At 46.7% G+C, this 24,934-nt stretch overlaps 2 protein-coding genes across 15 annotated transcripts in view; one reads left to right on the top strand and one right to left on the bottom strand.

The window, feature by feature from the left end:
- The first annotated feature begins 4 nt into the window (after window positions 1-4).
- GYLTL1B (glycosyltransferase-like 1B) lies at window positions 5-5,038 on the top strand. The gene is made up of 13 exons (XM_008570498.1): window positions 5-280; window positions 613-695; window positions 975-1,098; window positions 1,304-1,475; window positions 1,596-1,700; window positions 2,154-2,266; window positions 2,338-2,463; window positions 2,533-2,688; window positions 2,819-2,979; window positions 3,389-3,667; window positions 3,964-4,113; window positions 4,203-4,398; window positions 4,581-5,038. The coding sequence occupies exons 1-13, from the start codon at window positions 5-7 to the stop codon at window positions 4,788-4,790; spliced, it is 2,151 nt and encodes a 716-aa protein (XP_008568720.1). The 3' UTR covers window positions 4,791-5,038.
- A 200-nt stretch (window positions 5,039-5,238) lies between these two features.
- PHF21A (PHD finger protein 21A) overlaps window positions 5,239-24,934 on the bottom strand; it is a 169,756-nt gene continuing 150,060 nt past the window's right edge. For 11 of the 14 annotated variants that reach the window (XM_008570500.1, XM_008570499.1, XM_008570510.1 and 8 more), the window contains 8 exons: window positions 23,773-23,824; window positions 22,937-23,016; window positions 22,418-22,478; window positions 19,501-19,664; window positions 13,652-13,807; window positions 12,015-12,090; window positions 11,496-11,599; window positions 5,239-10,137 (listed from right to left, as the gene is read on the bottom strand). In XM_008570500.1, the coding sequence (XP_008568722.1) occupies window positions 9,880-10,137; window positions 11,496-11,599; window positions 12,015-12,090; window positions 13,652-13,807; window positions 19,501-19,664; window positions 22,418-22,478; window positions 22,937-23,016; window positions 23,773-23,824 (951 nt within the window). In that variant the 3' untranslated portion in view covers window positions 5,239-9,879. Of the gene's footprint in view, window positions 10,138-11,495; window positions 11,600-12,014; window positions 12,091-13,651; window positions 13,808-19,500; window positions 19,665-19,736; window positions 19,760-22,417; window positions 22,479-22,936; window positions 23,017-23,772; window positions 23,825-24,934 lie in introns of all 14 variants that reach the window. The other 3 variants (XM_008570513.1, XM_008570511.1, XM_008570512.1) reach the window with 1 other exon arrangement.

Here is a 24,934-nt window from a genome sequence, read left to right as displayed (position 1 = left end):
GGCCATGCTGCCCCGAGGGCGCCCCCGGGCGCTGGGGGCCGCCGCGCTGCTGCTGCTGCTGTTGTTGCTGATCGGATTCTTCCTGCTTGGTGGGGACCTGGAATGTGAGCGCCGGCAGCAGGAGGGGCCAGGATGCTGTCCCTGCCCGCTCACGCCACGTGTGCCCCCAGACGGGCAGCTGCGGGGAGCTGCTGCCCTCGATGGAGACCCGCCCGCCAACCGCGGGGGCCACAACCGCCCCGACTGCGTCGCGCAGCCGGCGCTGCCGCCCAAGTGCGAGGTAGGTGCGCGCTGCCCCTGGCGGCGGGAAGCCTGGGGGCGCCGCGCCCCGAGCCCGGCCACCTGGACACCTGTGGGAATCACAGCACCTGGCGTGTGCCCCGGCACTGACCAGCCAGCTGGGGCGCTTCGGGTGCACACCTGTGCTCCCGGCCTCAGTTTCCCCATTTGTGAAATGAAGGGGTTGGACTCCTCCTGCCCCTCCCCACACTCTTCCCTAGCTCTGATGCTGGGCGGGGCTACACTGTCCTGGGTCACATCACCTCAACCAAGGGTCCTCACCGTCTCCTGGAGGAGGGGGGACTGCTGCCGACCTGGATGTCCACTCCCCAGCTCTTGCACGTGGCCATCGTGTGTGCGGGACATAACTCCAGCCGCGAGGTCATCACCCTGCTGAAGTCCATACTCTTCTATAGGTACAGCCAGGTGTCAGTGGCAGAGGGTTAGGAGTGGGGAAGGGTACAGAACAGAGTCATGGGCAAGTTACTGGGTCTCAGGGCTTCGGCTTCCTCATCTGTGACATAGGAACAGTGTCCCCTTCCTCCCTTAACAGGTGCTTGTAAGAATATCCTGGGCTGGGCAGGAAAAGCTCTTTGCAGAAGATGGTGCTTCCACCTCTGGGCCCCTCAGGGTGGGGTTTGTCCCATGTTGTTCCTGCTGGAGCCTCTCAGGCTTCCTCTCTGTCCACCCAAAAGGAAAAATCCACTGCACTTCCACTTGGTGACTGATATGGTGGCCAGAAATATCCTGGAGATGCTCCTCCACACGTGGATGGTGCCTGCTGTCAGGGTCAGCTTCTATGATGCTGAGGAGCTCAAGGCAGGAGCCCTGACCCCTCTGCACTCCCGCCCAGCTGTGCTCATCCCTCCCCCTCCCAGGGTATCATGGGGTGAGGGAGGAGAATCCCCAGTTCCAGCACACCTACTGAAGCTCAAATCCCTCACTCTTGGAGTTCACTCTGCGGATGTTCTGGCACTCATGGCCCCTCCTCTCCCAGCTCATGACCTGCCCTTCCCACCCACAGCCCCAGGTCTCCTGGATCCCCAACAAGCACTACTCTGGCCTCTATGGGCTGATGAAGCTCATGCTGCCTGGAGCCCTGCCCCCTGACCTGGCCCGAGTTATTGTCTTGGACACGGATGTCATCTTTGCGTCTGACATTGCGGAGCTCTGGGCACTCTTTGCTCACTTTTCTGGTGAGAGGCCTGGGACTGAGCCTGTCCTAGCCAGCCCCCCTCCCTGGCCCGTGGTCTAGCCCTGAATCCAGGTGTGAGGCAGCCTCGGGCAGCTCCCTCCCTCATGCCCTCCCCTCCCAGACAAACAGGTCATTGGTCTCGTGGAGAACCAGAGCGACTGGTACCTGGGCAACCTATGGAAGAACCACAGGCCCTGGCCTGCCTTGGGCCGGGGATTTAACACAGGTGGGGATAGTAGTGGGGGGGCAGGCAGGAGGGGTGGGCCATTGGTCCTCGGGCTCCAGGGGCTGGGCAGGACACAGAATGCTAGGAAACCCCCTCAGAAAGAATAGTGCTGTGGAAAGAACACTGGATGAAGAGCCAGAAAAGAGTTCCAACCTTGGCTATACATGCAGATGACTTTGGCCAACTCACTTGGTCCCCCTGAGCCTCAGTTTTCTCATCCATTAAATGGGGCTGATTTTAACAGCCCTGGGATTACTGAATCGAAAAGATGGTTATCGATGCCCCGCCTCTGTCCCCAAGAGGATTGACTGTTGACAGAGGTAGTCCATGACCACATCTGAAGTCAGAAAATACCAAGAAGTCAAAAAAGAAACATTCATAAACACCTTCATGATCCCTGGCCCCAGGAGCTGGCCATCCCTGGTGGGCATGACAGCCTGTCCCTGTCGGCAGGTGTGATCCTGCTGTGGCTGGACAGGCTTCGGCAGGCTGGCTGGGAGCAGATGTGGAAGCTGACAGCTCAGAGAGAGCTCCTCACCCTTCCTGCCACCTCCTTGGCTGACCAGGTCTGGGGAAACCTTGGGGGGGGGGCGGGGGGCCAGTTGGGGACTGAGGTGTGATGGCCATCTCTGCTCAGGACATCTTCAATGCTGTCATCAAGGAGCACCCAGGGCTGGTGCAGCCCCTGCCCTGCGTCTGGAACGTGCAGCTGTCGGACCACACACTGGCTGAGCGCTGCTATTCTGAGGCGTCTGACCTCAAGGCGAGTGAGGCAGGAGGCTGAGTGGTGGTCTCTCTATAGTCCCCCCATTGACACCCTCTCGGGTCCCAGGTGATCCACTGGAACTCTCCAAAGAAGCTGCGGGTGAAGAACAAGCATGTGGAATTCTTCCGCAACTTCTACCTGACCTTCCTGGAGTATGATGGGAACCTGCTGCGGAGACAGCTCTTTGGGTGTCCCAGCCAGTCCCCACCGGGGGCTGAGCAGGTGAGAGGGAGCCACCTTCCCTTGCCTTGGGGAGGTCCTGCCCCTCTCTGCTCTGGTGGGATCCAACCTTGTTTGGGGAACAAGTCATCCTGCCCCAGCACTGGTCCTTCTGTCCCCTGAACCCCCTCAGTGGGAGCAGGCCCTGGCACAGCTCGACGAGGACGACGCCTGCTTTGAGTTCCGGCAGCAACAGCTCATTGTACATCGTGTACATATCACCTTCCTGCCCCATGAGCCACCACTCCCCCTGCCCCACGATGTCACCCTGGTTGCCCAGCTCTCCATGGACCGGTGAGGGTGTGAGGACAGCCCCAGGGAGCATGGTGTGGGCTGGGTTGGGGGATTTCTGAGGAAGTTTCATCTGGTAACCTGATGCTATGTTAGTGAGATGCCTCTCCTTCAAGCAGTTCCAGAAGTTGGAGACATTGGATATGGTGGAAAGAGCATGGGCTTTGGAGTCATTCAGATGCTTGGAACTGTCCCTCAGTAGCTGTGGGACCAAGTCTTAATATCTCTGGCTCTTTGTTTTCTCATCTGTCAAATGAGACAGTGCCCACCTGGTGAGATTAAATAAGATGGCCTCAAAAAGTGCTTGGAAGGTGCTCAGGAAGTCACTTAAGGGGATGTCAGCAGCAGCTTGCTTTGGGGAGGGTTTCCAGCCCTCCCTGAGCTCCTGGGCTGACCACCCACCTCACCCCAGGCTACAGATGTTGGAAGCCCTGAGCAGGCACTGGCCAGGCCCCATGAGCCTGGCCCTGTACCTGACAGACGCAGAGGCCCAGCAGTTCCTGCATTTCGTCGAGGCCTCCCCAGTGCTCTCTGCCCGGCAGGATGTAGCTTACCACATGGTGTACCGGGAGGGTCCCCTCTACCCTATCAACCAGCTCCGCAATGTGGCCTTGGCCCAGGCACTAACACCTTACGTCTTCCTCAGTGACATTGACTTCTTGCCTGCCTACTCCCTCTACGACTACCTCAGGTGGGCCTGGGGGAGTGAGAGGAACAGTACATGGATGGGTGTGCAGGGTCGGGGGCACCTATAGGACCCCAGGCCTTTCTGGGCCTCAGTGTCCTCTGAAAATGGGGTTTGTATTAGGCTGTTTCTCTGGGCTGCCACAGAGAGGAGGGGAGGCCGGGACTACTTCAAGTGGCAGCTCCACTTGGGTCTTGTGTCCCCTGTGGCATCTGTGCTGAGGCCATTGTGAGCATGGCCAGGCCCAGTACTATGGGCAGAGGCCCCACCCTTCCCTCCTGGTCATGGGTGCTGCTTCTCAGGGCCTCCATTGAGCGGCTGCAGCTGGGTAGCCAGCGCAAGGTGGCTCTGGTGGTGCCAGCATTCGAGACCCTGCACTACCGCTTCAGCTTCCCTACTTCCAAGGCGGAGCTGCTGGCCTTGCTGGACGCTGGCTCTCTCCACACCTTCAGGTAGGAATGGCCACTGCTCTGCCCCACTCTGTCCCCTACCCAGGAGCTCCTAGCCTTAGCCTGGCTCCCTTCCCGACCCTGCTGCACAGGTACCACGAGTGGCCCTGGGGTCATGCGCCCACAGACTATGCCCACTGGCGGGAGGCTAAGGCCCCATACCGCGTGCAATGGGCAGCCGACTATGAGCCCTACGTGGTGGTGCCGCGTGACTGTCCTCGTTATGATCCTCGCTTTGTGGGCTTTGGCTGGAACAAGGTGGCCCACATCGTGGAGCTGGATGCACAGGTGAGGAGGGCACCTCGTTGCCACCAGCTTCGATCTGAACACCTCTAGGTACAGGGAACTTACTATTCCTCTGCATGAAGGATTGCACCATTAGGCAGAACTATTAGAGTAAACCTGTCCCCAGAGCTGCAATCTTGCCCTCCCCAGGGGCCTATGACCCTCCCTCTGCCCCACCCCTACAGGAATATGAGCTCCTGGTGCTGCCTGAGGCCTTCGCCATCCACCTGCCCCATGCTCCCAGCCTGGATATCTCCCGCTTCCGCGCCAGCCCCACCTATCGTGACTGCCTTCAGGCCCTAAAGGAGGAGTTCCACCAGGACTTGTCACGCCACCATGGGGCTGCTGCCCTCAAATACCTCACTGCCTTGCAGCAGCCCCGCAGCCCTGCCTGAGCCATGCTGAAGCCCTGGCTCTCTCACATACTCCCTGCAGACCCTGCCTGCCCCCCACCCTCCCTGCTGTTTAAGTTATTTAAGGTCTCTGTTGGAAGGGCTGGGGTGGAGCGTCTGTGAGTGGATCCTGGGGTCCTCCTGTTGCTGCTATTCTATGGCTGGGGTTTAGTCTCCCTCTGCCCTAGCCGGTTTGGGGCTAGTTCCCCCATCCTCAATTTATTTTCATAATTAAAGTTTTTAAAAATTCCTTTCATGTTCCTACTGGTTTGGGGGATCAAGGGCTCTCTGGGGCATGAGCTAATCAGTGAGCGGGGGCACGCTCAGTTTGCCTGGAGTTGCACAGTCTGCTGAGTCCCTCCTAGACAGGGTGAGTCGGGGGAGGGCAAAGGCTGGAACTGATGTCTTACCCACCCTCCCCTGCCCCAAACCCAACACCATGAGGCCAAGAGACTTTATTTGGCTTTATTTAGTAAAATGTTAAAATAAATAAATACAAATTGATCAGCTGCTCTGTATCCCCCCCACCCCCTCAAAACAAAAACCAAACAAACAAAAACAAAAACTTTGAAGCACAAAACTCCAAATACAAGTTCTACCAAGACTGAAATCACAAAGGGCATGGACAAGAGACAGGATTGGGGTCTGGCTGGCTCTTCTCTGCACGGAGCTGCTGACCTCTGGCCTGCCTGTCCCGCCCTGCCTGACTGCAGCTCACCCTGGGCTGAGGACCAATTACATTGGAAGGAGGTACAGGAGCCAAAGGCTGCTGGGCGGGAGGGGGGGGGTAGAGTCCTTAAGGAGGAAGGACCTTGTGGGAGGAGGCTGCCAAGTGGAATTTGTGAGCCCTGCCCTCCCTTTACAAGAGTTATTTTTAAAAGAATTCTCACCCTGGCTCTCTGGAGGGGTGACCCCCAGCTTCCTCCCTTCACTCTAGTGGGAGGGCCAGAGGAATCTTCCCAGGGGTCACCCACTCCTTTCTTGGAGAGGAGCTGACACAACACAGGCTGCAAGTCAGGGTGAGAATGGGACTCTTGTTTCCTGCCAAGGGGCCTGGCTGACGGCTAGGGGTGAGGTCCACAGTTATTTATGCACAGCAAATTTGCCTCCATCCAACAGAAGCCAGGGGATCTGGAGAACCTAGGGCCTGGAAAATGTATCTGGCCACCTTCCATTCTACTGTCCTAAGAGCCTTTTGCTCCTGGGGTAAAAGTCTCCTAAATTCAGCCCTTTAGATAAATAAGAACCACACCCTAAAAGGGAGCGAAGGGAAGAAACCATGTGCGCGCGTGCACACGCACGCATTCGCTGGAGGGTTGAAGGGGGGAGCCCAAGGAGGCTCTGATGGCCCCAAAAGAGGAAGGAGCAGAAAGGTGGCTGCAGAAGCAGCTGTACATGCAGAGACCAAGGTGAGCTGCAAGCACGGCCACCCTCACGGGAAGAGTTGTGCACAGTTGCACCGATTCACACCGCCTATTGGGTCTGAGCCAAGAGGCAGCACAGACAGAGAGGCAGGCCCTGCAGGGAAACTGGGCCCCTCAGATGGTGCCAGCTGGAGGCTGTAAAGGCCATGTCAACAGGCTCTAGAGACAGGCCCCACACAGGTAAGGCCCCACCAGGGACTGTCTTAGCTCAGTCTCCCTGTCAGGTACAACTAGCAGGCTCTCCCTAAAGGGCCTGATAAGGAAGGAAGAAATCAGAACTCCAGATGAGCTCAGCAGAGGTGAGGCAAGACCGAGCAGGCTGCATGAAAGAAAAAGGACCTGCAGGCAGCAAGAATGTGTGAGGCAGAGAAGACAGCAACATGACCTCACTGCCTCCAGGGAGCAGCGCCTGATCAGGTACTGACAGTCAAGGGCCCAGCGGGCAGCCACTCCCTAGTCTCTGAAGTGACTGCAAAGCCAGCTGGCCTCAGTAAGTGGCTGTCAGCAGCAGAAGGAAAGGAGGAAAAAGGACGTGGAGGCAGCTTGGGTGGAGAAGCGTCATGAAAGTGCGTCTCAGGTAGTCACAGGCACCCTCAGGTCTGGGGGGGACAGAGAAGAGCTCTTCTCTCTTGGCAGGACAGTGAAGGAAAAGGAGATTGAGTAACCAGGGCCTTTTCTTTTTAGTAAAGCAGTGTTTGGGAATTTGAGTCCAGAATGTAGGTTTGGTGGGGCAGGGTTACATTTTGTACTCCATAGTAGCTGACTCACAAAACAGCTCATATCTGAACATTAGGAAGAGTCTATACCCCAACTTTAGGCAAGGCTGGAATGTAGCGGACACAGCTCACAGCAGCAGGCAAAACACTGGTCAAACCCTAGCCCTGTCCCCCCACCCTCAAGACTCCTCAGGCAGCTCCTCAGGGAGCAAAGGCCTCTAGTAATGATGGCTTCCCAACTTCTTCTTTTGAAAAAAGATAGGTATTGTGTGGCAACCCCCAGCCTATGGGCCCAGACAGGCCAAATAGGAGGGCTCTAAGACAGGGTGTGCAGCCTGCTGCTGGTCTGATCCTCCGCCAACTATTCCTTTAACTAGTCCAGGCATTTCCAAAGCTCCCTGACTAGACACAGCACCTTGGTTTCCATATGAGAAAAGGGGACTGTTCTCTGTCCCTCTCAATCAACATAGTAGCTGGGGACTGATTCCAAGGCCTGTCCTGTGCAGCCAGACTTAACCCCCTGACATCCCTAGGAAGATGAGTGAAAATGGCTGGTATGAATGAGACACATTTACTCTAAGAAGCATCTCTTCTCTGCTGCATTTACCTTAGCATCCATCTTGCCTCTCTGGGCCTAACTGGGTGGGAGAGAAGCTAATGGGCCTCTTCTGCTGTTCCTAGACTCTGGTCCTTCCTGGGTGGAATTGGGAGAGATGTTCCAATAGGGCCAGGGTGCACAGCCACTGCCTCTCTCCCATCAGCCAGAGGCTCACAATGGGCAAAGGTCTCCAGCGAAAGCACACATCCAACACAATCCATTTCCACAAGGCAAGATGAGAGAAATGGTCTGAGCCTCTCAGAACCATGGTTTTCCCAAGAAGGAGAAGCCACAACAGCCAAGCCAAGACAAGCACAGCGATTCTAGTCATGGGTCACCAGGAAGCTGTGGGTGGGCAGAGTGGAGTAAATCCCACCTCCAGTGCCTGGAGCCAGCAGGCAGAGAAAGTAGCTGGAGCTTCAGATTGCTTTTCAAAGGCAAGACTCCGCGGTCCTATCTCAGACACCACCACGTTCCCTTAAGACATCGCACTCCTGCTTTGTTCTTTCTAAGCACCAAGGGCTAATGCAGCCAGCCTGCACCCCCGTGCCCTCCCCACCAAGGCCAGGCTGCATGGGCACCACTGAGGTTCAGGGGCCATTTCCCACAGAGGTGTCCCCCAGGCACTCATAATGCTGGTGGCTGAAAGACCAAGAACAGCACCAAAGGAAGGGATTTTATTGAGGCACCAGCCTTTGCTCTAGCAAAATCTGAGGAGGGGATGGCCTGACCCAGTACACACTCCATGTGGGTTTCAAAAACAGGAGACAAGATCCCTGCACCAAGAAGAGAGGACAGTCTTTTCTGAGGAGTGGAGAAGGGTGAGGAGAGTCCCGCCCCTGCCCTTCCTAGAGACTGGCCCACCAGTCTAGAGATACACACAGCAAAACGTCATCATGATCAGCAGGTTCTGTGCTAAAAAATTATAACTACACGGCATATTTTCTCCAGTTCTGACACCTTTTTAATAGAAATCACTGTTTTTAGGAAACAAATAGCACTTTTGTAATTTTTTTTTACAATGTTTCTTTCTTTGATCTTAATTTAAGTAACACTAGGAAGACCTCAATATCTTTTATTTTCCTTTTTAATTTAAAAAAAAGTTGTTTTTTCCCCAGATACAAAGATTTTTGCCCTTGCATAAAAAAACAGTGCCCGAACGATGACACAAGGACTCACAAAGACTCACTGGACCTCACTGACACTATGATTCCTATTCTACCATGCAAGGTCTCGACTACCCTTAATTGGACTGTCAGCCTGAAAAACAGCTTTTCTATTCCTTATTTTAGTTTTTGTTACCAAAAAAGTAAATAAGCAACAAAATAAAACTTTCTTTAAAGAAAAAAAAAGACAAAAATAAAAAAAAGAGAAAAGAAATGTCTCCATTCAATTCACACACACCTGGGTCGCGTGCTGCTTCGCTTAGGATCTTCTCTTCTTATAAATATAGAAAAGGGATGGAGCTTGTTTTCAAGTAAAATCACTGATCCACCTTTTTTCCTTCCTGAACACACACACCCTTCTTCCCTGCCTCAAGCGAGGGCCAGCAGGGCCTGGCTCTGCTTGTTCTTGGAAAGGGAACATAACAGGATCACCACAGGGACGTGCAATTCACCAAGCAAGGAAGGAAAGGGCTCGCGAGGCGTTGGGAGTGCTGGGGGTACCCACGGCAGGAGCAAGCACTCAGGAAGAAGAACCTAGGGGCTGTTCTTGGTGTCCAGCTCTCCTGGCACTAGGCCCTCCTCGACAAGATTAAATACTGCTTATTTGATATACTTTCCCACCCCTTGGTCCCTCCCTGCCCCTCCCCTTCCCTCTTCTGGGCACTGGGGTTGGTTAAATCTCAATTTCCTTTTTTTGGTTTTATAGTAGTGAGAAAGTTTAGAAATAGGAAAGCCCACACACTCTTTGGACTTGTCTTCTCTACCTAAACAAACCTCTCTGGCAAATAAGGATCTGAAACCTGCTTTCCTCCCTCCGCCCGTCCCTGCTCCCCACCCCACAAAACAAAAACAAACCCATCGTGGCTGTGGAGGCTGCTGCAGGCACACACTGGTGTATAATAGAGAGAGTAAATATATTATTTCACTTGGCATGGTGCTGGCAAAGAACCTCCAGCTGGCACTATTTCATGTAACATGGTCCAATCTTTGCATGTACACACAGAATAAGAAGGATCAATTGGCAAACTCTAGTGCCACCTGGCACAAGCATCTTCTCTCTCTCTGGAACCAAAGAACCAAAAGAATTCTGCACTTTCCAGAAGAAATCCGGCTTTGCTTTTCTAGAGTCTTCAGTGTTTTGCCTCTCCTTGCCGCCGGGATCCCGTGGCTTCTCCTAGAGGGGCTCTGTTATTTAGTCTCTTCCCCCTGGTTACAGTTCACTGTGCAGCTCTGGGAGGATGGGGAGGGGGCCGGTGTGGAGGTGGTGGCATTGGCAGGGGGGGTACAGTCCGGGCCATTGGAGATGGCCCCCACAGTGGCCTCAGAGTCTACAGGTTTGGAGAGGTCAATGCCGTGGATGAGGCGAATCAGTTGTTTTACCTTCTCCAGGGAGCTATGCATCTCCTTCTGCCGGGCCAGGATGGTATTCTTCATTTCCATGCATTTCTGCAGCAAATGAGAAGGGCCTTGGCACTGAGCCTCCTACTTTTCTAACAGGCCTGGCATTCCCTGAGGAGAGGAGCACTCTCTCTCTCTCCAGTAAAAGAATCCCCGCTGGCTAGCATGCAGCCCCTAGACCTTCCTCTGCTCCACACTGGAGTGGGTGGCTACTACCTAAGGAAAGGGGGGCCCAAGAGGTGAGGCAGACAGGGTGAGTGGGACAAAAGCCAACTCTACTTGACACTAGCACTTTAAATCAAACTTATATTACCACAGTAATACTACAAAAATCATTAGGACAAAAACATCCGCACAGCTGACCTGAAACTGGTTTGGATGGGTTTTGGTATGCTTCTGACATGCTAATAATGGCCTTCAGACTGGACTGAGCTCTCCAGGGTAGAAAACAAGCCAGTGATAACTGGATTCAATTTGAATTTGAAGGCCTACTGGGAATCACTAGGTAGGCAAGGATTGAGAGGCAGGGCCTGGGATGGACCAGTGACATTTAGGAGAATCTAAGACAGCCCAATGCCAAAGGACTGCAGTCAACAGAAGGCTTTCTCCGAGGTCATGGACTTACAGTCTTTTGTCCTTTTGCCCTCAACTGCCCACACTTGCTAGCTTCTATTTTAGGCAGGGAAAGAGATGGTAAATCTGCATGCCATGAGTAGACATGGTGAAGAGGAAAAGCAGGTGAGTGGGACAACTCAACTGCCTCTACCACCTGGTGTCCAAAGAGGGCTGAGACCACCTCACTCCAACAAGGGTGACCTACTCAACAGAAAAGGAAACTTGCTCCTTGCTCGACAGAAGCCTCTGTACCCCCGCTGCAAATACAACCCTCTTTCCCACCTGGACAAACCAGTTGACTTACTTCCAACACTTTCCTCTAGAAACCCCTCTTCCTCTCACTGGTCAGGACAACTGGGAAATGCAATTAGCATGGTGTGGAAGAAAGGGAGCGAGGGAAAGGCCATATGGTTGGACCCATTAGCTCAGGTGACTAGAAAGAACCACATCAGGGGACTTGGTCTGTGTCACCCAGCATCAGGCAAGGCTCTACACTCTACACTCCTCCCCAACACTGTAAAGAATATGCAGGGGTGGTGGCTACACTGTTCTAACTGCTACTTTATCTTTTCAGACTAGAGACAGAAAATCCTCTCATATTAAATCCCAGATGTTCCAGAGCTTGCATAAGGCCCCAGATACCAAGTGGCCACCTGCACCTGAGGGCTGAACTCTAAGTGGAAGGCAAACTTTGCATTTGCCCAAGTCAACCATGTTAATGAACTGAAGGAAGGATATGCACCAGCTGCTGGGCCCACCTGAGCACATCCACTGAGGGTGAGGGGACTTACACTTATAGAGCTGCTGAGCTGCTTCACCTTCTGCTCTAGCTGTTCTCGTTCTTGTTTCAAATCTGAACTCCATTTAAGTAACTTCTGTTTCTCTTCTTCTTTTGCTAAAAAAATAAAAATAAAAAAAGCAAAAGTTTCTAACAATAAATTCTTTGAAAAGGCTACTGTGCTCAGAATACTTACCAAAGAGAAAATTCTCCCCAAAGCTCCCCCCTGAGCCCCACAACCAGTGCCCAGAACCTGCCCACCTGGAATTTTCCTTTTTCTGTGTATAGGTATGCTAAGAAAATTGTCAGTGCCTTGGGCCTGGCTTTATACAAATAAGATACAACTTCTCATTTGTCTCCCCAAGAAAGCACTACACAAACTTTCCACTTCATTCAATAAAAGGTTTTCATTTTTAACTTTAAATTTCCTTTTGAAAATAAAACAAATACTGCCTTCTAGCACTTGTAAAAACAAACAAACAAATAATAACCAAGAAGAGGCTTACAAATAGGGGTATGGGTAATTCTTTACCTGCTTTGTAGGCAATATAGGAATGAACAATTGCTAAAGTTCCAGGCCATGGAATTGCTTCTTCCTTCTTTAGCATCTGAAAAGATTTTTAGAATTTTACCTTGAGAAAGAGGTACACACATCCTCTATGTTTAACAGCAAGCAATAGCGTCTTGGCTATTGGTAGACAAAATCCAGAAAGGATTTATAGTAGCAGTGTTGTAAAACCCTGGTCTATAATTTCTGGACTACGAAGTTCCAAACATCAGCCTGGGAGAATGATGTTCAAAGGCAGGAAGAATCAAGACACTGGAGCCCAGGCTTAGAAAGAGGCTGGGTCTTGGCTGAGCGTTCTCATGCTCCCCACCCACTCCCAACAGCTAGAACCACCAGCACAGAAGCTGCACGGCAGGATGATGGCAGCAGGCACCGGCAGCTTCGTCCTTGACCTGACACGGGCTGCCTGTCTCAATTTTAGCTTTATATGGCCCTCAAAGACAGCTTGACCAAGAGAAATAAATACCAGTTCCAAATACTAAAGTATAACCTGGACTCTGTGTAGAAAATTATCAGAGGGTCACAAGGCAGCATCAGGAAGGGGAAAGAGAGAAAACTGTCTTACCACACCACAGAGACTGTAGGACGAGGACCAAGATTAAAAGGGGAAAACCAGAATTCTCTGAAATCTGGATTCCAAAGAACTGAGCATGATCCCAACACTTGCAGAGTTACTGAGCTTATTTACTTATTATTTATTCTTTGTCTACTTCCAAAAAAACTTGAGAGGGCTTAAAATAAAATCACAAAGACACAAATACACATGGATAATTGAGAAAAAGAGATAAGAAACCAAACAGAGAAGGAGGGAGGAGGCTAAAACAGTTGCTAATTTAGTTGACCTGTAAACAATGTGGGGCTTAAGGATGCCAACTCCAGCTGACGCAGCTGAAAATCATATTACTTTTGACTACCCCAAAACTTAACTACTACTAGCTACTCTTGACCTGAAACCTTACCAATAATATAAACAGTTGATTAACATACATTTTGTATGTTATATGTATTATACACTGTATTACAATAAAGTAAGCTAGTGAAATCTCTAAAAAATTTTCCAATATATTTACTGAAAAAAATCCAAGTGGACCCATGGATTTCAAACCCATGCTGTTCGAGGGTGAACTGTACAAGTATGCTGCCTTTTAAGTTCATGAAATATCAAAACAGCACTTTATAGTTAGGTCTGATGACAACAGAGGTTAAAAGTAAAACCATTGTGACTTGAATTAATCAACTGGGCACTTTCCTTTAAAGATTTTATTCCCAAAGAAGAGTTTCAAAACTATATACTGGGTTTGAACTATTCTTAGAGAATGAGGCAGAAGGGACTTTTCAAGGCCTTGACTTTCAAAAAGAAGCTAAGTCATTTCAAATACAAGAAAGCAGTTATGGTCTCTCCACCTCAGTAACACAACAGAAAATCTCTGTGGGATAGAAGGCTGTGTGTGTGAGTGCTGTGCCATAAACAGGGAAGAGGTGGCCTGGAGAAGAACAACTGGGAGAGCAAGAGACTCTGCCATTTCCCAGAATTACAGGGGAAAAGAATTCCTGCTGAGGGTGTTGTCTTTCCCCTCAGTTGTCTGAACTACCCATAGTACCTGGTCCTGACATCTGGGACAGATCCACATGCCCTTGGGAATCGTTTTCAGAGGAGGGTCTAAGCAGTCCAGATGATACACACGGGAACACGTGTCGCACATCAGCAACTGGCCACTTTTTCTGCAAACGCTGCAAAAATCCTCATGAATATCACCCTATGAAATTGAGGGGAAAGGTAAGAGAAAGGACAAAAAGGTAGAATTTTAATGTTAAAATGCACATTCTGGATACATATAAATGTTTTAGGACAATTAGCTGCCATGGCATAGTGACTGCCCCTCTAACACGTTATAAGAGTGTTCGAGAAAAATAGAAATTATCAATGGCACAAGCCCCCACTGCTCCATACAGCTCAGATTCCCCAGGTGGGGACAGTATTCTTAATTTTAAGTTAAAGTTTTCAGGAAAGGTCTGTAGTTGCCTAGGCCAAAATTAACTTTACAGATGATAGCTCAGCATTTACTATGTTTTGGTAGAGTCCAACTCACAAATCACAAATTTTACAGGCCTTGAAATTCATTCATCAAAGTTTCCCGATATGATACAAACAATTCTTATTACCTATCATTTTGGAGGGAGTTTAGAAGGATTAGGGAAGAAGAGAGACAAGAAATGGAGTTATACTAAACTCTCGGCTTGCTCAGGGAGAAAAAATACAGTGAAAGTTAGTTTGGAAAAGATTGTCAAGAGCAAATTAAACTCATGAACTTTCTAACCTGACGAATTTAAAAAACCAAAGCAATAGTGGACAATGTTCTCTTAAAATCAGTATTTGGCATTTGCTGTTCAAAGGAACATTATATTCTGGGAGGCTTTATTCCTCCCTAATAAAATACTTCGCCAGCTGGAAAAAGATGAGCAGCCCCAGTCCACTCTGCCTGACTTTCTCCTATCCCTACCAGTGATAGTTTTAGTACTCAGGTAAGTCTGCTGGAGCCCTCTGAACAAAAGGCACCATCAGAAAAAGATCTACTTAAAATTTGGAGAGGACGAGAGAAAAAAAAAAAAGAGCTATTATAGAGGTATTTTTCAGCAAGTCAGTCCCTGGCCTGTTCTCTGCACAGGATTATGCTACTGGTAAGGACACCAGGGAAGGCAAGACTGAAGGGATGTGCCAGAAGTGACCCAGCAAGTTGATGCCAATGTTGCTTTAGATTTCTTGGCCTTTCTGCCAGAAAGCCTAATACAGAAATTCTGCACAGGAAGCAATGATACTAAGAGCAATGCCCAGTCCCTCCTTTCTACAATAGAACCCCTTTACTGCCACCACTGAAGGAACACATCTTCCCATGGACCTATATTTTTCTCTAAAGGACACTTTCTCTGTAATTCACTGTATATCTGGCAGCCTAGAAAATGGGCTGCATAAAGTTGTAAGACACATCATAGTGTGGATGGATTTTAATCTTTCTTAGTAAGAAAATGTGACCTCTCAGCAGTAAAAAAGATACTCAGTATGTGCAGAAATATTACATAAGAATGCAGCCTAAAGTTTAACTTCTAGGCACCAAGAGGTACCATGACTTTCTTCCTTCATTCTTAAAAGCAGGCTGAGGTGTGTCCTTCTCCTCTAGAGGACTAGTCTTTCTTGAACCTTACCTCCAAGTTGTAATTCTGCATCTTTATGAAGTTTATAAAAAATATATGGTTTCCGAGACTATTTTACATAGATAAAATTATCACTGATGAAGTGAACAAGACAAACAGGAATTCTTATTCAGAGGGATTTGTTGGGATAAATAGAGTTCTGCTCACTTTCCTTTGCTCCTAAAGGAGAGAAAACTTCCTATCCTATTTACATATCCTATAGCAGTACCTCCTAATACTTTTGGTGTCAGGATCCCTTTACATTCAAAATACTGAGGACCCCAGAGAGCTTTTGTTTATATCCATTGATAATCACTGTATTAAAAGTTTTAAAACTTTAAATTTTGAAACAATTACAGATTCACAGAAAGTTACAAAAGTAGTATATTGAAAAATTTTAAGACCTAGGAACACACAAGTGCACATTCCACTAGCCATCAGAGTGATGACCTCATGCACTACCTGGAAAACCTCACTGTTCAGTCTTGAGAGAATGAGAGTGAAAATGGAAAATGAAAGTTTGGTATTATTGTGAAAATGGTTTTGATTTTACGACCCCCTGAAAGAGTCTCAGGGATTCCCAGACCACACATGTTGAGAACTACTGCCCATAAAAATGAATATAATATGTCAAGATATTTCATCCAAACAGAACTGGTTCTTTGCCTAAAGAGAACAAAGAAGTCCCATGGATATACTTCACGAGGTCAAAAGGTCTAGGCTTTGGTGACTGACCAAATTATTACCATAAACCAAATGGTAAGTTGAAAGACGACTGTCCCGTGATTCTTTGCCAGGAGCTGAGGACATATGTTTTCAGTAAACATGCTGGCTATGTCAGCTGCAACTTCATCATGTGCTAAAAAATTTTATAATTATGTCAGCTTATCTTCCCTTGTCATAAAAATGATGATAATGGCAACAAGGTACGTCCTAAGGATTAGTGTCGGGCTGGGTCTTGTATTCCTGAGTCCTTCTGGATAGTAATTGATCCCCAGAAATGCCTTCCTCTCAACTGTTACTGCTTAATTAACGTTGCTGGACACTACCCAGCAGTAACATACAGAGCCCTGCATGTTGATTTTAATCACTGCCACTGTTGGGATACTATAAAAGTAGTAGTCAATTAACTTTAAAAAAAAAAAAGAGAGAGAGAGAGAGAGAAAGAAATCCATTCCACTGGGTCTAACTTAGGAAGTTCTGAATATATTTAGTGGTTTTAGAAAATCTTTCTTTCACCTTTAGATTTCTGATGTTTGCATTTTAAGATGAAATCTGGCAGAAGCTTTTAGTTTGTGATTTCTTCTCAGTGAATCCTTTGGGTTTAGGCTCTCAAAGAAAACCATAAATTCTCTCAACCAACCAACCAACCAACCAACCAACCAACAAGAACATTGTGTAGGAAAGAGAATCACGCACAGAACCACCAGATCACCTGTCCCCTAGCATTTGTGCACCATCCTGAGGGAGAGCCCTACCAAGAAGCAAAAGAACTGGCAATCCCTTTGGTAGTACTTCGACTGAGGAAAAGTAAGGATACTCTTTGGTGCCAGCAAACAAGGTTTCTGACAGGGACTCCTAATGCTCATGAACAGGACAGTTAGGAAACCTGTATCAATTACTAATGCCAAAAGTCAGGAAAGCTGGATGAAATGCTTAAACTTTAGAGCAATGATGAGTCTGTAGCCACCAGCTACTTCCAAGAAAGGAAACCTGTCAGAGAACAGAACTCTTCGAAGACCCCAGTCCTCCAAGGATAAATACTTCCTTTGCTGCCGCTGGCATTTTAACTCAGAATGTTCATATGGTATTCTTTTGTTCTTTGGAGAGGGGTTTGACATTATCAAATCCTAAGAACCTTCAAATTCAAGGGACATTTTTACCTCAAGATGGTCAAAGACAAGTTCTGTAATTCATAAAAGAACTGGGAAGACTGCAAAATGAAACTTGGTTTCCCTCCTTAAACATGCTCATCTCGTAATCTGCAGTAAATGGGAGCTTCATCTCTCTAGTTGTTTAGATCAAAAGTGTTGGAGTTATCCTTGAGTATACTCTTTTTCTCATACCCCATATTCAATCCTGCTGGCTCTTCAAAACATATATAGACTTGATCACTTTTCTCCACTCTACTTCTACCATCCTGTTAGGCCAAACCGCCATCATCATCTCTTGTCTGGATATTCAACAGCCCCCTGACTAATCTCTCTGCTTCCATCCTGTTCTTCCTACAGCCCCTTCTCCATATTTCAGACACAGCGGTCCTTTAAAATCCAAGTTGATTTTGCAAACATCTTAAAAATAATAAATGCAGCCAAAAATCATCAAAGGATGCCAAAACCACTGGGTAACAGTTTTCTGGGAAACTGGATATTTATACCAACTCAAAGCTATCTCCACCAGAGGAAAAAGACATATTTACAAGTGGAAAAATTTTATGAAAACTATCTTAAAAGATGAAAGTTAACATCACCAACAATGTGACTGACTGTCATCATGGGCTTCTTCTTGTGACAAACTGTGAAGGATCTATCATCACTTATTTAGTATTCCTAAAAAAAATGCATATCCTCAATCTTTTTTTTTTTGGGCAGCTGGCTGATACAGGGATCACTGAACCCAGGACCTTGGTATTTTCAGCACCACACTCAGACAATCCAAATGGAGAGGAACCCCATACAGTAAATGGCCTATCTTTTAAAAAAATATCAGTTTTATGAAAGAGAAAGGCTGAGAAACTGTTCCAGAATGAAGGAGACTAACAAGACAAACTCATGACAATGTCAAGAGTGACCTTGGATGGATCCTAGAGCAGAAAAAAACAAAGTGTCACAAAGGCAATTATTGGGACAATTGGAGACATCTGAATATGGACTGTATATTAAATACTAATATTTTATCAATGGAAAATTTCCTCAATTTGATAATGCATCATGGATATATTAGAGAATATATTGTTCTTAGGAGATACACACTGAAATATTTTGTGGTGAAAATTCATGAGGTTTGCAACTTCTTTACTGGATCAGCAAAAAAAAATTATGTGTGTAGGGGGGAGAAGCATATGTGGCAAAATGTTAACTGGTGAATCTAGGTGAAGGGCATATATGTGTTCTCTGTACCTACCATTAGTACAATTTTTCTGTGGGTTTGAAAATAAAAATTGAAAAATTACATCACTGTCTATAAACTCGAGTGGTCTCCTGTTTTACTTAGAATAAAAGCCTCAAAGCCCTGCCACCTCTATGGTCTCATCTGCCACCACTCTGGCCTGCTTGCTCTGCCCCAGCTATCCTGGTCTTCTTGCTTTTCTTTCAACATGCCATGCACACTCCCACCTCAGGGCTTGTGCCATACTGTTCCCTCTGTATGGAACACCTTCCCCAGATACTCCCATGGTTCACTCCTTCACTTCCTATCAGAGAGGCTTCCTCTTACCACTCTTCATAAAATAGCAACCTCCTGCCATTACACCCATGCCCTTAATCTGTTCCATTTCTTTTCACAGCACTTATCATTACCTGACGTATTGTATATTCATTTACTACCTGACGTATTGTATATTCATTTACACATCATGTGCCTATTCCCACGGAACATGAACTCCTTGAAGGCAGGGAGCTGGTTTTGTTCCCTTCTGTGTGCCCAGCCTCAAGATTAGCACTTGCTCAGCAGAATAGTGGCTCAGTAAGTATCCACTAAGTGAATTCACTGCTTTGTAAATGTTCATTTAAAAATTTAGAGCACTATTTCATACTCTTGCAGTGTCTGGGTGAAGGGCTACTAAGTATTTGACACTGTTTTGGGGAACTTGTTTCTGATCAATTCGGCTGAAGAGTTGCTCTAAAGAAAAATTTCCACTTCTGGAATTGCACTGAAGCAGCAAACAAAGGCTGCTGGGGAACATATGCCTTGTTCATTTTCCCTACTCCCAAAACACTGATGGCAGAAACCTGTATATCTCTCAACTACATGAACTGATTTCCCCACTCCACCCCTTTTCTAAGAACTCACAGCAGATTGAATTCAGACTCTGAAAATTCTGACCAAACCCTCTCAGGTTATATTTAACATGACTCTCGAGGACATGGACGGGCTGGGGCCCAGAAGAAAGCCACCTTACATGGCATAAAAAGAGCACTGTAGGGTTTATTGCTGCCGCAGGGTTAGTCAAGAAGGTGCAAGTTGATGAGGAGATACACATGTTAACGGTTTCCCGGTTTAAGCTCTCAGCAAGAGAGTACGCTTTTCCCAAGTTACTTACGTCTGTGGAGGTGGGGCTGGGCAGGGACACAGGCTGAACAGGTGCAGGGAAAGTGAATGTGGTCTCTGTCTTTTCATTTTCAGGGGAGTCAGGATGACTGGATGGGGGGGATGTTGGGGTAAGGGCTCCAAACCCCAGCACTGCATTGTATTTTGGAGGACGACCTATATACCGAGAGAAGGGAACAAAAGGGGAACAGGGGGAGGGAAAGAGAGGGGGAAAATGATCTTACATACCTTTGGCCAGTGTTCCTCATTGGCTAGCATGGAAAAGGAAGTGAGGTAGCAGACAGAAGGTTAATACAACAGTCCCAAAGGAAGAAAGAGAAGCAAAGATTTAAATGTCATTAGAAACAACTACATGAATCTCAAGAGAAGGGAGAATAAGAGAGCCTTAGAGAATGACAGAAGGTGCTGGCTTATGTAAAAAAAAAAAAATCCTCTCTCACCTTGGGCAGATTATGAAGTTACTAGACAATTAGAATTTGAGATTTCTAGTGCAAGAACCAAGACATCAGAGCCCATTGGGAGTCAAGGCCATTTATTTTTTCATATCTTCTGCGTACTGTTCTCTAAGATTTCTCCACAATCATCTTGTGCGTTTCCTATTCTCTCCTGTCTATATTTTGGTTATTTCACTGCTTGTAAGGGTGAAGACAGGCAAAGTAAGGAGGCAAGATTCAAGTTAACTATTCTTACCCCTTGCTGCTAGAGCTATTGAGAGATATATCCTGGGAACAGCTGGAACCTAAGAGTGAAAAAGATGCTCTGGGCTTAACAATGAATCCTAAGTATTTCTGGCCCTGGATACCCTCCCTAGTTGATTGAGAGTTGTCTTCTTCCTTTATGCAACAGACATTCTGGTGAACTACACATCTAGGAACTGGAGCTGTTCCAAAGTCTAACGAAAGGCCCTGTCATGAGTACTACTAACTGACAGACCTGACTTGAGCAAGAGCATTTTGAATCAAAGCTAACAGCTACAAAGGATCTATAAATGAGCCCTGTGGGTAAAGTCTAGGTCAACCACTCTTGCCATACCGCATATCAAAGTCACAGTCTTTGTCTTGTAAGGGCCAGGGCATAGCTTCTAAGTTGTGAGTGATCAAAAGTATCTGCCCAGCACACCCAAGGAAAAAGAAAAAGCCAGAGAGGTACAAAACTGACTATTAGCACTGGTATTTGGTATGTAGGATCATGACTTTGCCAACAGTTATAATTTATATTAGGATTATGTACAAGAGTCATGATTCTGTCAGACATTACACAAAAATTACCTCTCCGTGTTAAACTGGCAATGTCTCCAGCACAGAGACAGATTTTACTGGTTTGTCTTTCCTAGGGAATTTAGTATGTCTAGAAGGGGAAGATGAATGTTCTTTGTTTACCCACGGAAGACACATACTAGGCATTGTGAATGCAGGCTTTTATCTTCTGACCTTGGCAAAAGATACCAAGGTTTTCTGGATCATTTAACCCCCGTCCTCTTAGCAGATACTGCCCACCAGCAGGCCAATTAATTGTGACCTCTGCCTGGAGGGCTCCTTTCTTAGAACTGCCTCAAAAGTTATTAAAAAACTGCAGAACATAAAACAAAACAACAAAAAATAACTTACAGTATGGTTACTTTGGCCCAGGAATCAATATAATGTAATGAATTAGGGTTTCCCATCTAAACATTTTTGGCTACTTGAAGAACAGGACTGATGAAATACTAGAAGGGGTTACTAACGGTGAGTATGATATCTCTTTTTGGGGGGATGGGAAGGAAAGAGTATAGTTGTCGTCCTGCCTAAAGCAGACAAAGGGTCAGGATGACCTCCTAAGCTTCCAATAGCTCTGAGACTGTGTATGCATATGCAAAAATTAGTATGCTACTCCACTCACTCTGCAACCTTTCTAGTCTGGAACTATAATTCAGGGACACATTACCACGTGGAGAAGGGGACCTTGGGATGTATTATTGACATCAAAGAACAGTTTCAATACCTTGTTTATGAGCTCAAACCCTGAGTATTGAGACCTATTTAGACCTGCAGGGTGAGAGATGCTGCTGTTTTTTCTTTTCTTTCTTTTTTTTTTTTATTCCTTTTTGTCTTTTTTACTGACTGGTAACGGGATCGCAACCCTTGGTGTCACGCCCGTACCGGGGACCGGCAACGGGATCGCAACCCTCGGTGTTGCGCCCGCACCGCGCTCAGCCAGTGAGCGGGAACCGGTCTCCACATGGGATCCGAACCCTCGGCGGGAGCGCCGCTGCGCTCCCAAGTGGCTCACTCTCCAGTGCGCCACCGGGCCGGCCCAGATGCTGCTGTTTTTTCTGCCCTAAGAGTAAGGTGGAATGCCCATGGGAAGGTCTGAAATATAGGAATGGAGCTCTTTAGGAATTTCTGCTTTGTAGAGCCTGTTTTGACAGTGACCTTTTGTTCTTTCACTGGAGATGCCCTCTTCTCAAAGATTCTAAGTTCTCGGTGTAGCTGTCTCTCTCAGAAACTCAGAGTCATGCTTTGGCCTCACTGGCAGCAGGACGACTTAGACCCTATTAAGAACACCTTGGCAACAGCAGTGCTCTGTTCTGCTTAATGATGCTAAAATGCTTCCTTTTACATGGTGTTCTGTTCACTGTGCTATTCATGGATGGCCTAGTAGGCTTGGAGCAGAATAGTTGCATTAAGCCATTCCCCTGAGTCAGCTCTGCCAGAATCCTAGGAAAGTCAGCTTTTGATTTAGCATACAGAACTCTAATAAATCTCACTCTCTTTCCCCCCCATTCTCAGAAAATAACTACAACAAAACTATTTTCTAAGGACAGAGGAGTTAGGTCCTAGGACAGCAGGAGGGGAGAGGGAGAAGAAACACAACACAGAAAGCAAAAGCAACAGTGAGGGAGAGTTACAAAAAGGTAAAAAGGTATTCACCTCTCTTCCGGGTCCCAGGATGCATTGTGCTGTTTAGGTATGTGACTGCGCTCTTCTTACGCTTTGAGGATTGAAGAAGGAAAGGTGACTGAATGAATAGCATCTAATATTGGCACAAGCTAAAGATCAAGCACAACATGCCTGTCAACATGCCAACTAGTTAGTGCTAATCATCCTCAATTCTCAGTGATAAAGAGTTTTATTGTATTTGGCTCTCAGAGAATATTCCAGAACAGTCTGCCTCTGCTTCAGATGACAGCTATGTTGAAGTCAGGATGAAATAAAATTTTAAGGTAGGTTTGTATCTGCTCAGATTTAGAAAAAACAACAACTAAGTGGTAAGCAGTGAATAATAAAAAGGAAATAATATAATGAGCCAGAGAATAGTCCATCACTTCACAGACTGGCCAAGTACAATCAGGGTGCTGCTCTTAAGCAGATTTTCAGATGGCAGGTGCTGAACAAGTCATAAATAAAACTGGAATAGTAAAGGAAGGGCCAAGTGCTGGCCAGGAATACCTCCGGCTCAAAGACTGCTCCACTATATACTGGATTTGCTGTCGTTCTTCTTTTTCGCTCTTGCCTTTTGCTTTGGATTTCTTGGGAAAAGAAAAGGTTTATGGTTAGAAGAGATATATAAAGAACCTAAAAAACTTAACTTCATTTTTTATCAATTGGTTTCTCATAACAAATCAGCAACAGGGGGCAAGTCTCAGTTTCACTGCAGCCTCAACAGAGGCAAGCACACTACTGGAAGCAAATATGTAGGACCATCTACCCTCACTTCTCAGAAAGCAAGACCACACTACCGCACAGTACTACTCTCTGTGATTGAGACTTAACAGGAGACAATATGTGTAAACAAGCTTTCTGATTTATTTTTAGATGTCTGTTTATATAGGTCTGGATGAACATTACCCATAGACTTAGACTGAGTAACCAAAGTTCATCATTCCTAAACTAAATAACCAGGACAGGTAGAGCTTTGTAAATGTTCTTAAGATTCTTATAACCTAGAGTAAATGAAAAATACAAAGACTTGTCAGAGGAGCACTTGCTAATTCATGCTGCCAGAAAAAAAAACGGTTCCCCTAAAGTGAACAGAAGTCCCCTTAATTCAGGCAATTGGGGAGGTTTTCCCAGAACATAGTGTGGACAATGATAGGAAGGGAAGGGCCTGAACATTAGACAGAGGGAAGCCAATTTTTTCCCCTAAAGGAAATAAAAGTCTACACTCATTGAATCATACTCTGTTTGTGTTCCAATTTTCTATTCTAGGAATTCACTCAAACACCATATTCAGGAGCAGAGCTATGGGTCAGCAAGAAGGCAGTGCCAAGAATATCTTCTCTTACCTTCTAGATGGTCATGTGTTACCAGCCCTAGAGACACCATGAAGGCAAGTTTCTGTACCAGAGAAACAAAAGAACAATACACTTCAGTCTAGGTTCTCACAGAGCCAACTGCAGGTTCCTAGTTAGACACTAAGGAAAGCCAGCCCAATGGCCTAGTCTTTTGAAGGGGGCTGGATTTGGATCAACCAAAAGGAGGCATCCTCCTCTCTTAGCAACTATGGAACCACTCTAGAGGCTTTCTGGTCTAACAGCGCCAAAAGAGAAGGACGGAGACCTACATCTTCTACTTTCTCAATGATAGAAATCAGCATCTTGAGTGACCTTAGTTTTCTACCCATAAACATCCTCTTAAAGGGGAAAGGATTGCATACTCGAAAAGTGTGCACGGGGTTTCAAAGAACCTCCCATACAGCAAGCTCCAAATTCCAAGTACTTCGCTTGTCATGACTGGGTCAGGGTATCTTACATTTTTACTGCCACTGATGGGACAATGCTAACTCAAAGTTAAATGATTTTTAAGAATGATAGTATGTGGTTCTGTTTAATAATATGATTTTTCAATCAAACATGGACCTAAAAATTACAGAGTGATTTCTCTCTGACAACCACCTTTAGGACTCCATCAGAAGCTGGGTTGATTAGAATACTGACCCCCACCTGACCCCTGGAATGTTAAGATACTTCAAGCTGGAGAGAGTAACACATTGATTTCTATTCCTCTCTTTGGTTGCATGTGGTCTGAAAAGTACGTCTTCATTTTCTGTTGTACAGTGGTACATGTCATTTCTAAATATGCCAAATAATACACCAATTTATTTCTTTGATGAATAAAGAACATCATCAGTTCTTAGGAGACATACTCCTGTAGAGTTATTTACGCCATGGTTTGGTCTTTAAAAATCCTGACATCTTATCCTCAACATTAAATACTATGATACTTTTGCCTGAAGTGATAGGTTCACCCTATTCAAGACATATTCCTTGAGCAAGCCACTTGAGAACACAGAAATGTTCTTTACTGGTATCTTCAGAGTCCTGAAGAAATGTTTTTATTTTATTTCTTATTTAGAAACTTGGGCGAGCACCTATCCCCTTGACAGCCAGGGTACTTTGGGTTTTTTTTTTTTTTTTTTTTTCAGATGACAGCTATGTTGAAGTCAGA

The sequence above is a fragment of the Galeopterus variegatus genome, unplaced genomic scaffold (genome assembly GCF_000696425.1).
Source record: "Galeopterus variegatus unplaced genomic scaffold, G_variegatus-3.0.2 Scaffold608, whole genome shotgun sequence".
In the NCBI taxonomy this organism is placed as follows: Eukaryota; Metazoa; Chordata; class Mammalia; order Dermoptera; family Cynocephalidae; genus Galeopterus; species Galeopterus variegatus.
The sequence above is the reverse complement of the archived record's forward strand: the minus strand, read 5'-3'. Positions and strand labels throughout refer to the sequence as shown.